At 42.6% G+C, this 17,121-nt stretch overlaps 1 protein-coding gene across 1 annotated transcript in view; it reads right to left on the bottom strand.

The window, feature by feature from the left end:
• Nucleotides 1–6,760: 6,760 nt before the first annotated feature.
• The window catches only part of ssrp1a (structure specific recognition protein 1a), a 41,662-nt gene continuing 31,301 nt past the window's right edge, over nucleotides 6,761–17,121 (bottom strand). Inside the window, exons 13-18 of the mRNA XM_080745454.1 lie at nucleotides 16,846–16,891; nucleotides 11,390–11,525; nucleotides 9,802–9,975; nucleotides 8,958–9,064; nucleotides 8,114–8,312; nucleotides 6,761–7,378 (exon numbers count right to left, since the gene is read on the bottom strand). Coding sequence (XP_080601580.1) covers nucleotides 7,313–7,378; nucleotides 8,114–8,312; nucleotides 8,958–9,064; nucleotides 9,802–9,975; nucleotides 11,390–11,525; nucleotides 16,846–16,891 — 728 coding nt within the window. The 3' untranslated portion in view covers nucleotides 6,761–7,312. The remainder of the gene's footprint in view (nucleotides 7,379–8,113; nucleotides 8,313–8,957; nucleotides 9,065–9,801; nucleotides 9,976–11,389; nucleotides 11,526–16,845; nucleotides 16,892–17,121) is intronic.

Here is a 17,121-nt window from a genome sequence, read left to right as displayed (position 1 = left end):
TGTGGCGTAACGGCATGGATTTCTCCATAGTGAGGGCAATTCTTTCAACATAAGAAGATGCATACATAAGGCAATTCTCTTGAATGCTGCCTTCAGGTATGGCATGGCATTTGCATTTCTTTCACCACAGTAAAAACTGCTTTCATGGTCTGGAGAGGGCACTTTTTTACAGACGGATAAAAGGGCAGGGGCTCGAGCCCCCTTTGATGCCTATGTGTGCATGTGCCTGGTCCATTTTCTCCTTGGTCCACCACTCACTTGGTCTTCACCACAAATAATGCATATCTCCCATTTGAAATGTTCCCTCTGCCTCCATCTCTTTCTCTATTGTTCAGCACTTTTGAAAGCGCGCACACACACACACACACACACACACACACACACACACACACACACACACACACACACACACACACACACACAAGACTGAGCAATATGCAAGCCATGGCGCCTCGTTCGTCTTCATTTGCTGAGTGGACACATTTCTTGCGTTGTGTAAAGCTGTCACCAAGTTGTTTAACCGATACTGCTTACTACTATGACTGCAGTAGTAAATCTGCACATGCACAGATCAAGAGCGTCTGCTAAATGCCTAAATTGTAAATTGGGTAATGATCCTAAATAAAATGGGTCATCATGATCCTATAGCTTAAAGTAGGGGAAGGGATTTTCTTTTGGTTAAAATATGTGTTAAAGGAGTAGTTCACCCCCAAAATGACTTTTTTTCTTTTGATTACTCACCCCACGGAAACTTAAATTTATGGATATTTTTTTGTTTTTGTCACATTCCTAAGCCAATAAAGCTCCCATTGATACCCCAATGATCATCAAATAAAGCTCCCATTGATACCGGAATCAATGGGGTATTCATTCATTCATTGTAATCAAATTATTGGCTTAGGAATGCGACAAAAACAAAAAAATATTCATAAATTCAAGTCTCTACAGGGCAAGTAGTTGATAGAAAAAAAGTGGTTTTGAGGGTGAACTACACCTTTAAATAGCTCTATATTCCAGTAGTACTCATTGCTATAGAGTGTTTGTTCAGTAACAGGAGTCTCAAATACTCAAAATACTGTAGCTATGACCATTCATGCATACATAGATTCCCTCCGTTTACACCAGGGGTCTCAAACTGGCGGCCAGGGGGCCATTTGCGGCCTGCAAGACGATATTTTGTGGCCCCCACCTTAATATGAAAGTTTAATGTTAGTGCTGCCCGCGAGTTTTATATGAACCTCAAAACAGTTGATAATTGCGACCGTCAGGTCGCACTTACTACCAAAACCTCCACCGGCTGTCTGTCCGTCCGTCCGTCCGTCTGTCCCTCCGTCACACGTCACACTTTTGCCCTGCTCATATCTCCGCAACCGTTGCCCCGATCCATGCCAAATTTTGCACACATACTCCTTGCCTGCCAAACTACAACCTCCAAGGACCCCCGGAGCTCCAGGGATCCCCAGGTCCCTGGGGGACCCCCGGGTGTAAAAAATGACCAAATGTGCAAAAATGACCAAATCACCACCCCAACGGGGCTGCTCACGGGGAATTCCCGGGGACCACCGACTCCTGGTGCTCCAGAACGGATGCAAAAGTGGTGACGCCCCCAGTGGAGGACCCCCTCCACTGCAGCTCACATAAAATGCCGTAACTCGGGCTAGGAGCGTCCGGGAGAGCCGGGGCCGGTACCTATTCGTCCGCCAAGGCGGCGCGGAGACCCCACCCCTCATTTCTCACATGGCCCTCTTCTAGCGCCACCTTCAGACCGATTTTTTAAACACATTTTTGGCCACTGCTCCTACATTTTTTGCCCTAATATCACGCAAATCGCTACACAGTATGTCTACACTCATCTCATCAACATTAATCTGTCCCATATAGCGCCACCTTCAGGCCGACTTTTTAAAAACACATTTTTGGACACTGCTCCTACAGATTTTGCCCTAAAATCACGAAAATCGCTACACAGTATGTCTACACTCATGTCATCAACATGGATCTGTTCCATATAGCGCCACCATCAGGCCGATTTTTTCAAACACATTTTTGGACACTGCTCCTACAGATTTTGCCCTAAAATCACGCAAATCGGTACACAGTATGTCTACATTCATCTCATCAACATGGATATGTCCCATTTAGCGCCACCTTCAGGCCGATTTTCACCATCAGGCAGATTTTTTCAAACACATTTTTGCACACTGCTCCTACAGATTTTGACCTCAAATCACGCAAATCGGTACACAGTATGGCTACACTCATCTCATCAACATGCATTTGTCCCATATAGCGCCACCATCAGGCCGATTTTTTACATACACATTTTTCCACACTTCTACACATTTTGGCCTAAAATCACGCTGCGACCTGATGGTCGCTTATCTCCCGATTAGGGAGTCTTACTGGTAGTACATGTTCCATTAGTTAAACACAACTTGTTTACAGCAGGGTCCTTGTTCATCTTATCTTATTTTGTGTTAAAAAATAAAAAAGATATTTGAGAAGATTGGATTTGTTTTTATTTCTTTGATGGGGAGATACAGATACAGTAGTTGTTAGACTGGTATGAAACTACAGTATAATAATAAAACAAATTAGTGCACATGCACTAATTTGTTTTATTAGTGCATGTGCCCAGCCTCAGCCACACTCTGCCTCCAGCGGCCCCACAGTAAATTGAGTTTGAGACCCCTGGTTTACACGATGAAACAAGATTTACAAATCCATTTAGAAATGACACAAACTATCATCAATCTTATGGCATGGTGGTTACACGTGATATGACCATTTCTCAATAATACACTGCAGCGTTGCCTCTCAGTGTGATAATATAATGTAGTCTAAAGGCAGAATATCGTCGTTGTCGGGTGGAAACCTTGTATGTCCAAAAGCGTTCGTTTTGAATTTATCATTTAAAAAAAAAACTAACTAAACTAGTGAAAACAGCCGATCTACAAGCACACAACGCCTCGCGGTGCGAGGCGTTGTGTGCTTGTAGATCTGCTTTTTTCACTACTTTTGTGCGACGGCCTTGTATGATGAAGCAAGGCTTTGCTTTGCGAAAAAACGTAAAAATGTGAAACTTGGAGATACGAGGTTTCTGCCCGACAGTGCCGATATGGATGTGTGCCTGGAGAGACCCCTGCAAGATGTCATTTCTTAAGTGGTTCCATTATGTCTGCGGTCAATTAACAGTAACGCGATACAGGGCTGCTCAACAACCATAACCTATTCTACACTCACATACTTTGGATTTGGAAGCCAATTGCGGGACCTTTCAGCGCGCACCGAAATCCGCCTTGACCACTGGGGCACGTGCTTTACGGTAATGGCCACGATTCAAATCTATATGTCGTTGTGAGTCTAGAAAAACAAGGGAGAGAGAGGGACAGAAGACCACTTTAATGTGATTTTTGTGAAAGCGGAAACCACTGTAATGTAAAAGTGATCATCATTATGCAGGAAATGATTAGCAAAAAACACACGCACACATACACTCGCAAGCACACGCGCACACACACAATACATTAAGATGAAAAAAACATCTCCACCCCACTCTCTCTCACAAGCCTCTTGCGATTGTGATGATGAAGCAAGCATGGCATCCTGGAGTCGGACATTGTAAAAGTGGGACTGAACCAGGGACGCGCAGAGAATGTTAGAGAGGCAGGGGCTGACATTTCTAAAAGGGCCTTTTGGTGAAAATATCGAAAATGGCAGACCTCCAAGCTCACAAGCCTTGTGAGCTTGGAGGTCGGCTATTTTCGTTGCTTGATACACTCTAAACTAAGCATAATCAAGTCGATACAGGAGATGTCAATACGGAATTGCCCTCTCTACACATAAGATGCTGCATTCAAGTTCAGGAGAGTTTGGTCAAGGCAATTCTCTTGAATGCAGCCTTTAGGTATGGCATGGAAAGAGGACATTTGCATTTCTTTCACCATAGTAAAAACTGCATTCATGTTCTGGAGAGGGCACTTTTTACAGACGGATAAAAGGGCAGGGGCTCAAGCCCCCTTTGATGTCTTCTGTGTGTGCACGTGCCTGGACTGAACCACACATCTTAATGTCTCTGGCTGTTAAAAACCACCCTGTTCAATAAATCCATGGTTCAAACTGGAAGATGGCCGTGCTTTTACAAACCACTGTACTTAAGCCCCAACTTCTGTTTTCAAACACCATCTCTGCATCACTGCATTCCATCTACCCTCCTATAACACAAATCCAACCATGCTGCCTGGTTAAATGGCCTTGATGAAGAGCCCTATGGTTGCCTAAAGCAGTGGGTCAGGACCCCCGGGGGGTCCCCAAATTATTTTGGGGGGGTCCCCAGATGATTAACTTAACTCATTTGCTGCCATTTAACAATACCTTCGTACTCTCATATGCCCCTGTCTCCCTAGACTTCCATGTAATTCATAGTGCACGGATCATGCACACCCATGCCTAGATAATGCACCACGTGTGTCCACATTGCTCACAGCTTTCAAACAAAAAAATCCGAATGGAAATCCGTTCAGGCATTCATGAGATAGCAGCCATTATGTTTTCCTAAAATGTAAACAAAGATGGCTGCCATGTTTGATAGATGGGGTTGTTATGGGGGTTAAACATGCAATTTCGCGATTGCTATCATGCCTACTACATTTTTTGGGGTCAGTTTTTTTTTTGTTGAAAAAAACTGGAAATTCTCTGGTTCCTCGGGCATGGCAGGGCCGTACAGTGGGATATTTTTGGGCTCCTCGGCCATAGCAGCAAATGAGTTAATGAGCAACATTGTTTTCTCACTCAACAGTAAACAAACCAACATAAAGTTTAAGTGTATAGAGGGTATCTGAACGTTTCTAAAGTGACAATTTAAGGACTTTTTAATACCTCTAAAATGACAAATTAAACATTGGCCAAATTCTCAAATATGAGGGGCAGAAATTGTGAAAATAGTCGATCTACATGTGTTGCGAGGTGTTGTGAGCATGTAGATCTGCTATTTTCACAATAGAACCGTGGTATACAAAATGTAATGCTTCAACTCTTAGTGCTAGTCAGGGTGGGGGCTCCCCCGTTAAAATATGATTATTTTGGGGGTCACGGCCTGAAAAGGTTGAGAACCACTGGCCTAAAGCCAACAGGAACAATATATCTCAATAGATGAGTTCTTCTCCTTTCTGGGCTATGGGAGTTAAAACGTGGGGGACACAGGTGGTCATGGATATGTGCATACTAGTGCCGAGTTAGTAGCAATTAAATCAAACCAATGGTTTCCGAGAACCAAAAGAATATAATACAAACGTCTGCATCCGTCTGCCCCCAGGTCTGAAGGACGCTCAGAATCTCCGTAGCCATTAAATTCCAATACCCAAATATCTGCTCACTCACTCAGGCGGCATTCACACAGGCACGTTTTATTGCGATTAAAACAAATCCTCTAACGTATTGTCGGAAAATACACAACGTTTGGGCATGTGTGAAGATGCATCCGTATTCTTTTTCGAAACAAAGAAACAAATGCAAATCCACAAAAAAACGGTGGTTTCGATTCGCTACAGCAAACGCTTCACTGTTGGTGTGAATCCATCCGTCTCAAATACAGGCAATATAGAGCCATGTGCGGGTTAAATCCATTGTTATTTATAAAAGGTTAAATCCCCCTCCAGACCGTCCGCTCTCATTAGATTTCTGACCGTTCTGGCCGCCTCCTCCCCCCATTGATTTAATTTCTGATTATTATAGGCTATAGGCCTAATATAATATAGGCCGATGTGTGGGTCTCTCGCCCTTGCTCGCGCGCACACTCTCTCTGTCGCTATCGTGTCCAAATGGAGACGCTTTGCGCGGAGCGCAGAGAGGGAGCCAGCGGAGGGCAAGACGAGGGGCAGAGAGAGAGAGAGAGAGAGAGAGAGAGAGAGAGAGAGAGAGAGAGACGTTCTCGTCTTCGTAAATATTCATATCTTGCTAAAGTATTTGCTGTCTGCTTTATTGCTGGTAGATTTTGCGAGTCCCTCCGGCCGCCGCTGGTTTTATTTTTTGATCGCCCGTTTACGACCGTCAACCGCAGATAAATAGGCTAACGCCTGCGCTGCAATTTTGCGGCGGACCTGCAGTTACATTGTGAGTTGAACTTTAACTTGCAGAATTAATAAACACAGGGAGATGGAGGAGGCATTATATTATGCAGCTTGGATACATACATGTCCAATGGACAGACGTGGACGATTCCTTGTTTCGGATGACAATGTGCAGTGCACATTGTCATATGCCTTTTAGCATACCCCTTCATACCTGCTTTAGTTGATTTTTTTCATAGCTGCCCCTGTTGCTAGAATTCAGCTGCCCCTGTTCATAACTAACAGAGTAGATAGTCTTTATTCTAGTGTGGTTATTTCTTTAGCTTCAAAGTTAGTCTTTTTTTATTGGATTGTGTTTACACGTCCTGAAACCAACCAAACCGCTGTTTTGACCTCATAGGCACCCTTACTTGTCAAACGGCTTCTGCTCTGCACCAGAGCAGGGAGAGGAGAGCCTAGAAAGGGAGGGGAGGAGCAGAGGATCTTCTCGTCTGTTTGACAAGTAAGGGTCAAACAGACAGGTAAGGGTGCCCGTGAGGTCAAAACAGCGGTTTGGTTGGTCTCAGGACGTTGTGTAAACACAATCCAATGAGGAATGATCTGGGTGTAAGACCCATTTTGCCTGGGCTACAGACAATCTACAGCAGATCAGCTGGCCTCTAAAATAGGAGGTTGAATAAACTCAAAAAGTGAAATTTATTACAAAAGAACAATTTATTTAATCAACCTGAAAACAGGAAAACAGGACACGACGACAAAATGAACACATCAACTGACTTCTTTTTTTTTTAGTTCTCTAAAACAAAACAAAAATGGTCTAACCCTAAACCCCTTCGCCCATTTCCTCTCCATCCACAATGAGCAACTCTTAACTTCAAATCTAAATGATACCATCTCCATGGGTGGCATGAAAACATCCTTTGAGCACTGTGGGACATGCAGTACACAAGTACACCACCAGGTCAATAGGTTTTCTGCAGGAAATCCCAATAGTGAAATAAATGTTCAAACGTTGCATGGGCTCATGGTTGAGTCGGCCACACAGTGTGAGATTGTATTGTAAATGACAGAAGAAAGCGATTGAGAAAAGTACAAACTATATCCATTGGGTCGTCTCTCGGTTCATTTGTCTGCGCAAGAGTTATTTGTGGGATGTAACACAGAAGTGGTACTGCAAATCCTTGGTCCGTGATGTCTGGATGTGTGTGGATGGAAAGGTTTGTACATAATATGCGTGTGTGTTTTCAGTCAGACTCCTGCCCCGAACTGGGGGGCGTGGACAAGACCTCTTCCTCTTCTTCATCGGATTCCTGACAATGGAGAGAATAATTTATTATGAGAGACGGATGTGGTATTGTTTTTCTTGGCAAAATAAAAGAAGAGTATAGGCAAGCCTTGGCAAGCAGGGAGTTATTCTAAGCTAGCACTGGACAAAAGCTTTTTGGAGGGGCATAGCTACAGGCTAATTCTGGTGCCAGTTTATTCACAGCCTTTTTTGGCTGTGAATAAACATACAAAACATACGTAAGCTGCCCTCTGGGAAGCACTCTTAAGGGTCTCTCAATGCACAAGCGGCACAACATTTTATTCTATTAAGCTATTAAGCTATCCATTAAGCCATTTAGGGATGGGACGATAAGGGATATTATCGTTTATCGTGATAAAAAGCACTCACAATAATCGTATTGTGGAGACCTTTTATTTGCCGAGCTGCATATCCGGTACCACTTAAACCCTCTATAATTGGTAAAAGGTACTTATAATATACGTACTTGATAGTCTTTTTTCACTCTTATCAAATGTCTTTGCCAAAAAATAGCTGATCTACGACGCGTTGTGAGCTTGCAGATCGGCTATTTTTTGGCAAATGTTCTACCCCAGGATAATGGATTTTGATTATCGCGATAATATCGTAAATCACGATTTCTTTCGTCATAATAATCGTGATATGAAATATTCATATCGTCCCATCCCTGATACCTTTAGATGTTATGTCATCTAAGGAGTTTTATTGTGTGAATGAACGGGTTGAAAACAACTTTTACCTTTTTGCTCTTCTTGCTCTTCTTGGCCTTCTTCCGGTCTTCTTCAGAGCTGTCCTCACTGGTCTCAATGAACTCTCGGCTCTTGAAGCTCTCGTTGCCTCCTGCTGCTCCTCCTCCTCCTCCTCGCTCCTTCTCTTTGTCTCCTCCTGCAGACTTCCTCTTCTTCTCCTCCTTCTTGCCTGCCTTCTTCTTGGTGTCCCTGAGAGAGAGAGGGGAGGGGGTTGAAGGGTGTGTTAAATACGTATATTGCACGGCTTGTCTGAATGCTTGATTCTGATTGGTCAATCGCTGAAATCAGCGGTCTGATATTTCTGGATAACAGACCGCTCAGCTTGATAACAGACCGATGCCTAATCAAAGGCTCAGAAGACCTGCTGCACTGAGGCTGCACTGCGTGAATCTTGTGCCGTATCCAACATGTCAGCCATGTAAACAAACACACAGCGACATTTACAACTAAACGTTGCTCTCAAGATTTTTTTTCGAAAACATTTGAAGTGAGAAATAGACAATGAATGCAGTGACCAAATATGGATTCTATTTGATCAACGCTTCCATGTTTGCGTCGAGGCGACGTTGCTCTCTGTGGACGGCCAGTGCAACACTTTCACTTCTGTAAGCAAGGAAATATTTTGTTGCTTTTTTTACTTGGGTCAATGTATTACATTTATTTAGTAAGTAACCGTTCAATAAGCGGGATAACATCTTGCTCAGCGGTCATTATCGAGTGATAGGAGCACTTCAGGTTGATATGCCATCTCCGAGATGTTATCCCTTACATATCATGCATCGAGAAAAGCAAGCACTATGTGTGTCCGTTTGCGCGTGCGTTACCAGCTCTTACTTTTTGGAAGGTGAGGCTGAGGCCGAGGCTCCTCCACCGCTCTCCTTGTACTCCTTCTTGGCGATGTCATATTGCTTCTTGGCCTCTCCAGCCTTCGCCTCCCACTCCTGAAAGAGACAGACAGAGACAGGTACAGATGAAAAATCACACCCAATGTGAAGTGAGCGGTGGTCGTGCTTGCATAACGTCTTCAGACTAGGATTTGAGTCTAGGATGTACAGGCTATGCTACACACACATTTTACTATGGCAAAACGCTGAGGAAAAAGGCTACGGACACACACACAGCCACTCTATGGAGCGGTTTACCACCACTCAAAAACAAAGAACCAGGAGCGGGAGGCAGACAAGTGGAAGACAAGTGGCAGAATGCTACTCAGTATACCTTTCATATAAAACAGAAAATTATATTTTGACTGACCTGTTAAAGCAATTTTCAAGATGTCTGTTTGGGTTCAGACAACTTCCGGCAATGTATTACTTTTAGTCATTACCTTATTTGACACCATTCATCCTAAATGAATTGAATAACACGCAGGGTTCCCACACATTTTTACCAATTAATTTCCAAAACTTTTCCAGAATATTTAAACCAATTTACAGGACTATATACGGTAACAATAATTCAGCTCAATAACAGGACCCTTGATAAATTCCAAAACTTTTCCAGTACTGGAAAAATATTTTTCTAATTTCAAAATATTTCCAGGAATGTCATGACCGTGGGAACCCAGAACACAATAAAATAAATATATATACACAATAAATAAGAATCCAAAATAAGAGAAACGTATTGAATTATAACCATTGTGTCCGTGTATAGTAACTCTTTGCTGCTCTCTCACCTCCTTGTCCTCCTTGCCTATCTGTCTCCACATCTCCCCAGCCTTCTTGGAGATCTCAGTGACGGAGATGCCCGGGTTCTCTGACTTGATGCTTTCACGGCTGTTGTTGAGCCACAGCATGTAGGCGCTCATTGGCCTCTTGGGGGCGTTGGCATCCTTCTCCTTCCGTTTCTTCTGCAATGCGTGGACACATAATAAAAATGTTTGGATTGATTATACTTGAGACATTGACTAGTAGAAACATGACCTTAACCTGAACGAAATGTAAAAGCATGATACAGACGCTGTTCAATTAGTAACTTATGAATCAAAAAGCACTCAAAATTAAACATAAGAACCCATTCATTTACAATGAGAGGCGGGCGCTTATTTGGAACGCGCGGAGAAGTTCAGGAGCGGAGAGGAAGGCGGGCACGGTCCTGTGAGAAAGTCTCGCGCGCGTGCTCGTTCTTGCGGGCGGCAAGAGTTGGATTGATTCCCACAGATTACGCACACCCAATGTGAGTTTGTAAACATTACCAACGACAAAAAACTCCCATACCTACTGGGAGAAATACAACAATGTGCGAACACAGCAGCAAGATTTGTGAACTGTTGTGATAAAAGATTTCTTTTCCTTCTTTTCCATGCTATTGAAATTGTATTGAGAAAAAAGAAATGCTGATATCTGTCCCAAAAAGCTTCATACCCTGTCTGTGTATACATAACGACAAAATGCGACATAGCTCTGTTTACACAATGCTGTACCCCCTCCAACTGTATATACGAATGTTCCCCATTTTCAACTGTTTTTATTATGTTTTGATTACTTGTTTTTGGCAATGTAAACGTATGTTTTCTCATGCCAATAAAGCTCCTTTGAATCGGTGCGATCCCCGCTGATCTAAGCGAGAAAGCCCGCGGCAACCGAGCCCCGTCTGTAGGGGGCGCTTATGTAAGTAAGTGGTTAAAAGGTCCTAAACCCTAAGACATAGAAGGGTATAATACTGGTAAGAGATAATAATGCATTATCACCACAAATGACGCATTGCCTCTCTTCAGCCTGGCATACAATACAGTACAGTAGGGTTCCCCAATTAGTTTTCCCCAAGGGCCGAATTATGTCTAGGGCACCAAGCCGAGGGCCACAACATTGCAGGGGGCGACGGTTTTCCCACTACTCCAGCGACAGTTTTCGTCGTTGTCAGGTGAAACTCTTGTATGTCCAAAACCGTTAGTTTTGAATTTAACATTTTAAAAATGAATTAAACTAGTGAAAACAGCCGATCTACAAGCACACAACGCCTCGCACCGCGAGGCGTTGTGCGCTTGTAGATCTGCTGTTTTCACTACTTTTGTGCGACGGCCTTGTATGATTTGCGAAAGAACGTACACATTTGGAGATACGAGATTTCCACCTGACAACGACGATATACTAGTGTTGTTGCTGCTCTTATACCACCATTATTACTGGGGTTGGCGGGGGCCAGACAGTAGCCCCCCGCGGGCCATTTGCCTATTGGGGAACCCTGCAGTACAGTCATTTGTTTTCCACGTTCACGTTTCCATATCATCTGCCATGGACCCGTCATGGTTCCCAGTTTCTCACCTCTCTGCGGGGCTTTCTCTCTTTCTTCTCTTTAACTTCTCTGGGTTTCTTGACCTTTTTCTTCTTGGCGCCGCCTTCGTCATCACTGCCGTCTCCTCCCTCACTGCTGTCGCTCGCCTCGGCATTGCTGTCATACCTGACCAATAGAGAAGGAAGAAACAAAACAAAGAAGTTGTCTGTCAAGCATGTAGTTATTATAATTAAAGAAAGAAGAAAAAAAAAACACATACAAACATAATAACATACATTGATGTGATGAGGCAGAGGACATTAACTCATTTGCCGTCTTTTAAACATCGACTGAAGGGGTTAACTGCCGCGCCGTCCTTCCTTTTAAAGGGCCTACACCATGCTTTTAAAACTATATTTTTTGTATAAATATATGCTCAAAATTGAGTCTTAGACAGGTTTTAACCCTCAAAAAACACTCTGACCATTCTTTTTGTTTGTTCTAGCTCTACTATAATGAGGCTCTCCAGCTGCAATACCAAAACGGCCTCTGTTTGCTCAGGGGCGCATCTAGTGGGGTTTTTCCAGAAAAAAAAGAAGTTTTTTGAAAAAGAAAAAGTTTTTTGAAAAAAAAATGTTTTTTGAAAAAAAAAGTTTTGAAAAAAAAAGTTTTTTGAAAAAAATGTTTTTGAAAAAAAAGTTTTTTGAAAAAAAAGTTTTTGAAAAAAAAAATTGAAAAAAAAATGTTTGAAAAAAAAAAAAAATTTGAAAATTTTTTTTTTCTAAGTTTTGAAAAAAAAAAAATTGAAAAAAAAATTTTTTTTGAAAAAAAAATTTTTTTTACTGCATTGCATTTCTTTGAAAAAAAAAAGTTTGGAAAAAAAAAGTTTTGAAAAAAAAAAATTTTTTGAATTTTTTTTTTTTGACTCTGAAAAAAAAACGGGAATCCGAGTGACGTCACTCTCGTCAACTCTCAGAACAGCACTGTTCTGAGAACCCGTGGAAAGCTTTTCATCTCTGTCTGCCCAAAACCAGAGAAAGACACAACGGTCAGAAATAGGACTTTGTGAGGATAGAAGGTGCCAGTGGGACCCCAAAAAAAGGTTTTAAAATAGAAAAAGTGAAAATTCATGGTGTAGGTCCTTTAACGTGGGGGGGACGTGCGTGCAGATCGCGCAACATCTGTGCACGGATGGATCATGTACCAGGCGTGTGTACACCCCCCGATCACAGCTTTCAAATAAAAAAATGCCATCGGAAAAATACGCTTCCATCGCCGAGCTGCCTCTACTACTGTTACCAATCAAGCCGGATACGGAAAGGAAATGCGACCGGAAGCACTTCTCTGAAGGTGATTAGAGCACGACCCGCGATAAACCACGACTATACTTTTAAATGTTTTATAGCGATTAAAGCAAAATAAAGTCTCAGGATTATCGTGCCCGGCGGAGAGGAACAGAGGGATTTTCTCTGGACTATTGGAGAGGCGGTAAATGAGTTAATACTCTGCCAAAACTGTGTATATAACTAGTAAGACACCTGAGGGTGGAATGCGACCTCAGGGTGACATGCGACCTCGCCCTAAAGGTAGGGATGGGTATCGAAAACCGGTTCTTGTTGAGAACCGGTTGCCCGTGGTTCGGTTCCATGGAATCGTTAGCCAATGTCCTTAACGATTCTGCTATCGATTCCTGCATATGCGCGATGACATCACGTCACACACGCGACGCGCTGCCTTGTTTAGAAGCAGCCAACATGTTGTCTGATGCTCTGGTCCTGTGACTAACTAAAGCAAACATAACAAGTAGCAGGCAGTCTACTTTATAGTGGCAGCCTACATAATACAGATGGTGCTGGTTACCTTTGCAATGTACGGATATATTCCATAATCCTGTGTCTGTCAATGTCGTCTCAAAAAAGAAGAAGAGAAAAAAAAAAGCATCGTGTCACCAGGCTTTCCTGCCTCCAGACGGTCCATGCAGAAGGAGTTTACTTTCACTTTCATTTAACAGAAAGCAACAGCTTTGCAAAAGCTCTTGCAAGGCTGCAAGGTACAGAAAAAGCCATCCTATAGCCTAAATGTCCCTTTATTTTAGCCAGTTTCAAAGGAAAACCACCTCCCGTTTCTCTGTTGTTGAAAAAAAAAAAAGTCAGTTCACTTTGCGTGGTGTCGTTGTGTGTCTGTCCGCACGCTGGATTAATCAATGCATGTCCAGGTGAAGCCCGTTAAAAGTCGTTATAGTATCCTCCGATAGTTTCACAAAGTACATTAAGCAACAGAAATGTATTATTTAACATTTTAAGTCCCTTACAGAGGTTTTACAACCCAAACAACAGGAACAGTGTCATGAGGTAATATTTTGCCCTTAAATATTTGAAAGGAATAGACTAGAGTCAGACTACTGTGACATAAGGTAAATTTCTCACCTTGAAAACAACAAATGCAACCTTATTTATTTTAGCTTTTAAGACAATCGTTTTAAAACAATATTTATTCAATAATAATATTTTTAATAATATTTGAAATAAATTATCTCAATATGTAGCCATAATTTTAAAATAAAGTTTTTGCCATAATCATGCAGCTCTAACAGTGACACAGACATAGCAGCAATGGCACAGCAATTACAAATATAGGCTATATACAGTAGTATGTATTTTTAACTTTAGGCCTTTCAGTGAATGATCAGCTGGCATCAATATTATATCCATATTAGGGCTACACTGTAAAAAAAATAAGTTGTGCCTTCACATTCTGAGCACTGCAAAAACGGGACGTTGGATTGAGCTTTTTTGGGTGAAAAATATAAATAAAAACTAGAAAAAGAAGAAAATGACAGGAGGAGAATAAGGAGTGGAGGAGGTAGAAAAGACCATTGGCCACTATTTCTGACCAGCCCCCTGCATGGCGAGGGGGCTGAGAATCGATAAGAGAATCGATAAGGAACCGGATCGATAAGCAGAACCGGAATCGGAATCGGAATCGCTAAAATCTTAACGATACCCATCCCTACCTAAAGGGCCAATTCTTGACCATCTGGCCAACCACAGCGTTTCTCTGACGATTCTAGTTGTTATCATTCTGGGGGGAGTTTGTTCATGTTTTGTGAGGGTATCAACCCTAGGAGACACGGGGAGAACATGCAAACTCCACACAGAAAGGCCCTATCGCCAACCCCACCTAGGGTGTGAGCGATTGGGCCTAAACATGGAGATGTGGAGAACACTATATATGGAGATAGTCCAGTCCATCATGTCATATGGGACTACCGTCATAGACAGTAGCCATTGTTAGGCCGGAGTCAATGGCTGTCTGTCTGACTGTCTGTACAGGAAGTGATGTCACATGACATACTTTTTATGCCCATATATGAGTCATTCTGTACCACATCTCCATGTTTAGGCCAAAGAGGTTCGCTCCATTTCTCCATGTATAGGACCAAATGCCCAACGTCGAGCTTGACAAGGAGGATACCGCACATTGTACCTTTTTTTGAAAAAAAAGTTTTGAAAAAATTTTTTTTTTTGAAGTTTTGAAAAAAAAAAAAATTTGAATGACTGCATTGCATTTCTTTGAAAAGAAAAAAGTTTTGAAAAAAAAAAGTTTTGAAAAAAAGATTTTTTTTGAAACATTTTTTTTTTGACTGAAAAAAAAAACGGGAATCCGAGAGTGACGTCACTCTCGTCAACTCTCAGAACAGCACTGTTCTGAGAACCCGTGGAAAGCTTTTCATCTCTGTCTGCCCAAAACCAGAGAAAGACACAACGGTCAGAAATAGGACTTTGTGAGGATAGAAGGTGCCAGTGGGACCCCAAAAAAAGGTTTTAAAATAGAAAAAGTGAAAATTCATGGTGTAGGTCCTTTAACGTGGGGGGGACGTGCGTGCAGATCGCGCAACATCTGTGCACGGATGGATCATGTACCAGGCGTGTGTACACCCCCCGATCACAGCTTTCAAATAAAAAAATGCCATCGGAAAAATACGCTTCCATCGCCGAGCTGCCTCTACTACTGTTACCAATCAAGCCGGATACGGAAAGGAAATGCGACCGGAAGCACTTCTCTGAAGGTGATTAGAGCACGACCCGCGATAAACCACGACTATACTTTTAAATGTTTTATAGCGATTAAAGCAAAATAAAGTCTCAGGATTATCGTGCCCGGCGGAGAGGAACAGAGGGATTTTCTCTGGACTATTGGAGAGGCGGTAAATGAGTTAATACTCTGCCAAAACTGTGTATATAACTAGTAAGACAGCTGAGGGTGGAATGCGACCTCAGGGTGACATGCGACCTCGCCCTAAAGGGCCAATTCTTGACCATCTGGCCAACCACAGCGTTTCTCTGACGATTCTAGTTGTTATCATTCTGGGGGGAGTTTGTTCATGTTTTGTGAGGGTATCAACCCTAGGAGACACGGGGAGAACATGCAAACTCCACACAGAAAGGCCCTATCGCCAACCCCACCTAGGGTGTGAGCGATTGGGCCTAAACATGGAGATGTGGAGAACACTATATATGGAGATAGTCCAGTCCATCATGTCATATGGGACTACCGTCATAGACAGTAGCCATTGTTAGGCCGGAGTCAATGGCTGTCTGTCTGTCTGACTGTCTGTACAGGAAGTGATGTCACATGACATACTTTTTATGCCCATATATGAGTCATTCTGTACCACATCTCCATGTTTAGGCCAAACAGGTTCGCTCCATTTCTCCATGTATAGGACCAAATGCCCAACGTCGAGCTTGACAAGGAGGATACCGCACATTGTACCTCACCCACCCTTTCTTCTCTCTCCTTTTGGTATATTTATCCTCCTCCTCCTTTTTTTATTTTTTATTCTTCTCTTTTTTTCACAGCCGCCCCCATATTTACTTTAGAAAATATATATTAAATTCTAAGAACGTTTAGAGTACCAGTTTGATACAAGAGCGAATAAGCGCTACACTTCTGGAATCCTGTGCGTCGACTTAAAGTCGGATCCAGGCCTAATAACTTTATCTAGCCTCCCCGTTGCCACCTCCTTGTTACATTTTCTTTTCTGAGACACATTGTACCTCATCCACCCTTTCTTCTCTCTCCTTTTGGTATCTTTATCCTCCTCCTCCTTTTTTTTCTTTTTTATTCTTTTTTTTTGTCTTTCTTAGTCTTGTGTATCCTTCTCTTTTGGCTACTGTCTATGACGGTAGTCCCATATGACATGATGGACTGGACTATCTCCATATATAGTGTTATCCACATTTCGTGTAGCCGCCCCGCACAGGAAGTGATGTCACAACTCGCTGACATCACACTGACATCACTCCCGTACAGAAGGAAGGTTACAGAAGGAAGGTTACGGAAGGAAGGAAGGTCACTCAAGCGACACGGTTTTTCAGAGTATATGCGACCTTCGGTCGCAATAAAAGGCTATATAAAGTAGTGATGAGAGAGAGGGAAGGAGGGAGGGACAAGTGTGAATATATTGGTGTCAAAAAAAAAAAAAAGTCAAAAAGTCACTCACTCCTCTGCAATGTCATCGTCCTCTTCTCCGGGGTTGAACGACTCGTCTGAAAATGAGGAGAATGTGGTGAGGATCAATGAGTGACCATATCCTGATCAATGAGTGACCATATCCTGAATGCAGTGGATCAATGAGTGACCATATCCTGAATGTGGTGTGGATCAATGAGTGACCATATCCTGAATGTGGTGTGGATCAATGAGTGACCATATCCTGAATGTGGTGTGGATCAATGAGTGACCATATCCTGAATGTGGTGTGGATCAATGAGTGACC

This window comes from Nannobrachium achirus (assembly GCF_963921795.1).
Source record: "Nannobrachium achirus genome assembly, chromosome: 17".
NCBI classification, from domain to species: domain Eukaryota; kingdom Metazoa; phylum Chordata; class Actinopteri; order Myctophiformes; family Myctophidae; genus Nannobrachium; species Nannobrachium achirus.
This window is presented reverse-complemented; position numbering and strand designations above follow the sequence as displayed.